The sequence below is a fragment of the Clupea harengus genome, chromosome 20, assembly GCF_900700415.2.
Source record: "Clupea harengus chromosome 20, Ch_v2.0.2, whole genome shotgun sequence".
In the NCBI taxonomy this organism is placed as follows: domain Eukaryota; kingdom Metazoa; phylum Chordata; class Actinopteri; order Clupeiformes; family Clupeidae; genus Clupea; species Clupea harengus.
Window position 1 is genome coordinate 6,307,379 of NC_045171.1, and position 7,500 is coordinate 6,314,878.

General features: G+C 49.2%; 1 protein-coding gene across 4 annotated transcripts in view; it reads left to right on the forward strand.

The window, feature by feature from the left end:
• LOC105911592 (transcription factor COE3-like) overlaps positions 1 to 7,500 on the forward strand; it is a 98,803-nt gene that overhangs the window by 78,635 nt on the left and 12,668 nt on the right. For all 4 annotated transcript variants that reach the window (XM_012840417.3, XM_031587365.2, XM_031587364.2 and 1 more), the window contains exon 11: positions 894 to 982. In XM_012840417.3, coding sequence (XP_012695871.1) covers positions 894 to 982 — 89 coding nt within the window. The remainder of the gene's footprint in view (positions 1 to 893; positions 983 to 7,500) is intronic.

Sequence of the window (7,500 nt, forward strand, 5' to 3'; positions counted from 1 at the left end):
ACACACACAGTGAGAGAGAGAGAGAGTGGAAAGAGACGACCAAGAGGGGCACAAGGTCTCACCATGAGCCATTGAGCTGCTTACTGTGAATGGACCCTCTGCCTTATAGTGTTAAATGACCCTTGTAAAGAGACACTCACAGTGGATAGTATGATCACTGTCTACAGCATTGGTTCCCAAAGTATGAGGGGATCCCCCAGGACGGGGCCCAGAGCTTCAGCATGAGAGGGTCCCCCAGGACAGGGGCCAGAGCTTCAGCATGAGGCGGTGCAGATGGAGGGTGAAGGAACGGACCAAGAGTCCCAAACAACCAACCACTGGTCAAATTAAATATGGCAGCACTCTTACAGCATAGTAGCCTGTGACTAAACTATTTGGTGATGAGTTTATAGCCCGCTTTGTTCTATGGACATGCCTTCAAAGGACATGTGCCTAGGGTGAACAGATCCAAACCATGGATACACAGCTAATCATAAAACCGTATTTGATATGGGCTGATTTGATTCATTTTAAAGAGCCGCTTTAGTTTAACTGATCAAATATTTAAGTTGAACTAATTGATGAAATGAAATAAAAAATGTGTAACTGTTCAATTGTAGAAGCAATGTTAAAGAGAAGCTATGAAACAGCTGATGGACATATGGTAATAGGCTATGTGAGCACCTCAATATTTGCACAGTGGTGTTGAGAGGACTAGGCGCAATTTTTTTCTCATTGTCAAATGGGGCCCTCCATGAAAAATGTGATGAGTTTAGTCTTTTTCGCAGATTGCTAACATGTTTTCAACAAGACTGTCTTTATTTCATTGTATTCTCTATGTCTATGCTAATCTATGTCTATGCTAATTCATGCCTATGCTAATTGGGTTTTTCGTTCTTGTTCCTTCTCCTTAGCCTTGAACGAGCCCACTATTGACTATGGCTTCCAGAGGCTACAGAAGGTCATCCCCCGTCACCCTGGAGACCCAGAGAGGTTACCGAAGGTGGGTCACCATGCTCAGAGGAGGCCATGTTACAAACAGCCCCACTAACTATAAGGGATTAACTTGCAGTCCTTGAGATTTTCACTAAGTGACCCCTGCATGGTTATCTATGGAAAGGACATTATCAACAAAAAGCTTTTGGTAGCGTCTGGCATTCAAGATAATCCCTGCATATCCCAGTCTGGGACCGGGTTTTGATTTGAAAGTCAGAGGCAGCAGCTCACTATCTGTGGGTAACATGCTATGGTTTACACATAAAACACACGGGTGCTAGACTTGAGTTCATTGCTAGTGTAGCCGTAGCAGTTTGTAGCCTTTGATTTAACTGGATTCACTGGGCTTGTGTCACTGGAGCCAGGTGTGAGTGCAGCGCTAGCTTTGAGGTGCTAGCTTTGAGGCGCTACCCTGGGCTATCTCTGTGTGTGACGCCGGAGCTTGGGCTGCAGCTTTGAGGCATAACAAACAGAAGGAAGCAGAGGGACAAAGGACGGAGGCGACGGATGTGAATCTAGCACAAACGTTGCTCTCTCGCTATCTGTCTCCCTATTTCGCCTTCTCATCTCCTTTGATTCTCTCCCCACCACTCTCTCTCTCTTGCTCTCTCTCTCTCTCTCTCTCTCTCTCTCTCTCTCTCACTCTTTCTCTGCATCTCTCTGCGTTCCTCTCCGCCCCATGCTTACACACACAAATGAAGTGCACACACACACACACACACACACACACACACACACACACACACACACACACACACACACACACACACACAAACAGACTCTCGCGGAGGCTGCAAGCGCGACATGCCGACGGTTGCCCTGAGCGGTTTGCCGCCTGGTTAGCATGAAAAGATTATTTTCCCCCTAAAAAGGCGTGCCTCTAAGTGAATGAGATTCTTTCGGGCAGGGAACTGCTGTAGAACGGGATCCGATCAGATGGGGACTGACAGTCTAAAACAGCTGCCAAATTGAAACCATTTATCAAAATCTGACATCTGAGATCCAGTCACCAAAAAAGCAGTTTATTTGTAAATTGATACTAATAGCAAGCATACATTGTCTGGACCCCTTTGATGCTGCGATTTGTGGCAAGGGGGGGAGAAATGTTCCCATCACTTTCTATGTACTTATTTATTCCAGAGAAAAACTCAATAAGAATGTAGATTTTTTTTCCCCCTCCCCTCATCACCTCAGAGATTTTACACTCGAGAGCATGAATAAATGAAGAAGTTCGCAAGTCTGTCAAGGAAGCAGGGAAACAGGCGGGGCTAGGTACTGGGCTAAGTATACAGAGATGATACCCAAAACACATCCCATATCTAGTGTGTTGGCATTCCTGAAGAGGGGCAGGATCATTTACAATGTTAAAAATGGATATATTTTACGGGCATACTCATGCCGTAGGACAGTAGTAATGTGTTTATTATCTGCGGCTAGTTGTGAATCATTTAGAGTATTTGAGTCGAGATCAAAATCAAATCAGCTCAAAAGGATGGAAACAGATAGAGCAAACTCACAACATATCTCTGTCCATATCTCTGTCCATATCTCTGTTCGTCACGCTCGTCGGTCTGCATGGGAATCAGCGATTGGTTCAATATTCCTGCCTCAGAGGCGTCCCCGTCAAAGCTCTGTTTTAGCATGTGCCGATAGCCCTGAAGGTGAGTGCGGGCGCAGCGCTTGCCAGTTCTCCAGAGATGTCCTCTGCTCCGTCCTCTCCAATCGAGCACTCCAGCATGGGTACAGGGGCTCACCCCCAACCCCCCCACGCCCCCCTCTCCTCCCCTGCCCCTGCTACAGGCCTCTCGTCCCGGACGAGCTACCCGTGCCAGAGATGGACACGCCGTGGCGGAGGCCAGCTGTGGCTGCTGATGACCTTTGCGGGGCCGGGCCCCTGTATCAAGTTTATCTCTAATTTCATTTCCAGTCTGTCTTGGCCGCGAGCGCACACCTCACCGGCCAGATATATCAACGATATGGATGCCGTTCAAGACCCACCTCAGTACTGCGAGGCAGCTGCATATTTCACGGCGGTGCTCGGCCTTCTCCCTCCCCACTCCCCGCCCCCCCCCCCCCCCCCCCCCCCCACCCACCACCACCACACCAGCCTCTGCTACGCTTCTCCAAAGCAGTCCCAGGTTACCGCGAGTTTAACAGCCTATGATTCCATTTCAGCAGACAGGGGTATGGAAAGAGCCGTAATCACACAGGAAGTATTGCTCTTAGATACGGCGCCGCCTGCCCTCTTTATCACAACAAACAAATGCCTGTTGTGTCTGCTGTGTTTGACTCTGATGGTGGATGTTGATATGGTTACGGCGCGAACCGGTCTGCGTCCTGCCTGGCGTTCCGTCCAGCCCGTCCAGATGTGACAGGGGTTAGTGGCCCCTGTGCTGTCTGCGTGAGGCTTTTCATCCCACAGCAAAAGAAACGATCGCCAGCCAATCCAGCTGATGTAGGGATCAGAGCCTCTGAATGGCCCCTTTGGTGTGAGCTTGCTTTGTTTGCCTAGGGCTTTTGTTTACCCAGAGCTGTGTTTTTGGCTTGCGTTTGATACCTCAGGCGCTCCAGATTATATACAGATTCGTGATCCTGGGCCACTCTTGTATTGCGCAAAGCCATTCCATTCCCCTTTGACGCGGCACAGCCTTCTAGGGCCTTGGTGTCGGGGTCACTGGCCATCCAGATGACATAGCAATCAGCAGAGGGCTGTGGTGGTTGCGCAAGAGGTCCCTCACCCCATCCAGGTGATGTAGAGATCCACAGGCTAGAGGCATTGTGTGTGTGTGTGTGTGTGTGTGTGTGTTTGCCCGGTGCCTCGGAGGCTAAGCAGGCACGGGGTGATTTATCATTGTTAAGGGACCTGTCGGATGGCTTCTCCTCCCGGGTCAGCTGATCCACTCGCAGGGAACCAGGGAACCATCCTCCCGTAATTGAGCCCCTGGAAAGAAATGGGGGAGAAAAGGGGGGGGGAGAAAAAAAGAAAAAGAGAAAGAGAAAGAAGTTCACCCAGAGACAGCCTTGGCAGCCAACAGATAGATATGCATGTAAGGCTGGAGTAAAGGGTAGTGTGGAAACAAAGGGGAAAGACAGAGACCTAAGGCAGCAATAATGAACTGATGCTTGAGTCTGTAGATTAGTTTAGACCAACAGGTGTTAGGTATCCAAGGGAGACGGAATGACTGATCTGATGAACAGGTAGCTTTAAAAGAAAAAGAAAAGAAAAAGTCGTTTTTTCAGAGTTCATGTTTTCCTCTTACCCTGAAAGAGACGCATTCACGTGCGACCGACCTGTACGGTCGGCTGCAAAGAGATACGTGCTGTTTCCTCTTGGCACGGCCAATAACGAGATTAGCATGCGCGAGCTATTAAAAAACACCAACCTCTTTCTCTCCTCTCCTCTGCCCCCCTCTCCCCCCATCCCTGTTTGGGCCTTGGGGTTAGATAGTTAAACCTGTCCATGACTGATCTCGGGGGTGTGTGTGGGCTCCACACGGGATTGCCCCCACCCCATCACACGCCCCAACCCCCCCACCCCTAGGGCGACCCTGTCCTCATGTTGGGTCAGAAACCTCATCCCTCACGGAGGAGAGAGACATGACACAGAGCCACGGGCCTCCACGTCCCTCCAGACGAGCCCTGTGCCAAACCCTGCCCTACCCCCCCCCCCCCCCCCCCCCCCCTCCCTCTGAGGACAGGAGAGCCCAGCGTCCCGGGCCACGGCGCCCTCGCTCATGTCCGCTCTCGCGCTGACATCTGGAGCCATAATGAAATCCCAGGATGCCTGCGCCACGTGTGTATGGGGGTGACAGGGGGCCAGCAGGAGTGAAGAGGAGAGGAGAGAGAGAAGAGAAGAGAGAGAGACAGAAGAGAGGGAGGAGAAGAGAGGGAAGGAGAGGAGAGGCGAGGAGCGGAGTGGAGCGGAGAGTACGTCGGCGTACAGAGGGAGCACAGCCCCAGAGTAATAGAGATCACAAAATGACTAATAGTGTGCCTGCTGGCCCCGCACGTCACTGCCTTCACTGAAAGCTAATAAGACAAAGAGGGAGCGTGGGCTACACTCTCTCTTTCTCTCCCTTTCACACTCCCTCTCTCTAGCTCTCTCTCTCTCAATCTCTCTCTCTCTCTCTCCCTCTCTCTCTCTCTCTCTCTCTCTCTCTCTCTCTCTGGAGAGAGGGCTGGGGCTGGCAGCACTGGGGTCAGGCACTCTGAGATGGGCCCCTTGTCATCATTGTGATGGTATCAGAGGGGTGAGTGGCTCCTTATTAATCATTAATTGCGTTTCAGCGGGAGTGAGGAGAGAGAGAGCGGTCGCCACGGTGAAGTGGTGAGAGGGGGTGGGGGGGGGGGTGCGATGGGGGGGGGCGCGGTAGCGCCGCGCAAATCACTTCAGATCAGCACCATCTCTGAGAAGAAGTCAATTGCTGAAGAGAAGATTTAATAGTTTTCTTCACAAAATGGACTCCTTGTTGTACAGGAATTTCAAACATGAAAACAATGCTTAGTTTGGCCTGAGTGTGTGTCCGGACTGGAAAGAGTAGTTGCTAGGAAAGCTGACAAACACTGAGCGTCTACACACACACACTCGATCTTTGATAGAGACACTGTGTGAAGTCGGCAGTTTTTTTTTTTTTTTTTTCACACAGAGGAGCACAGTAGAGTTTTTTTTCCACACAGAGGAGCACAGTAGAGTTCATTTATCACCCCGGTTCACGTGGGTGTGTCACTTCCTATTCCTCTCCTCTCTGGCGGAAAAGAAAGAGAAAAAACTACAACCGGAGAAAATCTGAGCGGGCGGCCGAAACACTCCTTCTACAGATTCTATTTTTTTTTCTTTCACATACACAAACACACAGACGCACACACACACTTAAATATCCATGACAGGCTAGTCCCTTTTGGTGCCTTTCTGCATTTTCGAGCGAGATCACAAAATTGTAAATTGCCCTCGCGGTGGCGTGGATGTGATTGAAAGTTGTTCAATTTGAAAGCAATTTTTTTTCTTTCGATCGTGCTTTGAGGACAATGCTGATGATGGCATTTCCAGTCCACAGTTGATATGGCATAGTGAGAGTGTAGAACCCCCCCCCCCCCCCCCCCCCACACACACACACACACATACACACATTTGTATACCTACTCAAAACACGTTTGCATATACACACATTCTTAAACAGAAACACACATGCAGATAGGCTGAGTGAATTGTCTGGATTATTCCATCATTGAGTGCTGAAAGTGTGTGTGTGTGTAAGAGAGAGCGAGCGAGAGGGAGAGTATGAGTGAGTGTGTTTTTTTGTGAGTGTGTGCGGGCGGCCAAGAAGGCTTGGCTGTATGCTGTGGGGGTGTTGGCCAGTGATAAGAGATTATGATGATAACTGGGAGTCAGTGCATTAGGGTATTGATTGGGGCAGGGCTCTGGGTAGCGTTAACGTGCCCCTGCGCTCTGATTGCCCGCGTGCGCGCTGACAGGAATCCGATGGCGCTGTCTCTCAGGCTAAGCACTCTGCCAACGCAGGGGGAGAGTGAGAAAGAGAAAGGGATAGAGAGAGAGAGAGAGAGAGAGAGAGAGAGAGAAAAAAAGAAAGAAAGACGAAGAGAGAGGGAGAGAGGGTTGGCTATACAAGCCACACACAGAGTACACACAGTATGCACGAGTGCACACTGCTTAGTACAGTATAATGTAATGCTGTTTAATATTTCAGAGATATGTAGCGTAAGAAATATTGTTTTCCTTACCATTACCAATTTACACAAGCCACTACAAAGCAAGCCAATGCAAATTAAACAATATTAGCATTGCTTCCATGGATTAATTAATTCAGGAATACAATCCATTAATATTAATGGATTTTAGGGGATTGTTTTCCACAAAAGAGATCCTGTTAGCAATTAGGCATTTTTACAGAGGAGTGTACGGAACAGAGTGTAGCATGTTCAAGGAGAAAAAAAGGACTGTTGATTTTCAGTTTTTTTAATAGTACCCTCCCGCAAGAGTATTAAAGCAGGGAATTGTTCTACTGTATCAAATAAAACAGTGTCTGGGTGACTCTCCCTTGCTCTTTTGACACACACACACACACACACACACACACACACACACACACACACACACACACACACACACATACCCACATACCCACACACACACAAACACACACACACACACACACAAACACATACCCAAGCACACACACACACACCTACACACACATACACACACCCACACACAGACCTACACACACACACACACACACACACACACACACACACACACACACACACACACACACACACACACACACACACACTTCTGCACACTTCCCTCCACAGTGAGCAGAGAGCTCAGAGGCGTCATTACTCTGAGTAGGCCGTCACTTCTGTCACCGACTAATGAAAATAGAATAAGAGAGGGCCAATTGAGGCAAGTGCATATACACCATCATTACAGGGCCTGAGGAAGCAATGAGAGGCAGAGAGAGGGAGAGAAAGAGAGAGAGAGAAGGAGGGAGAGAGAGAGAGACA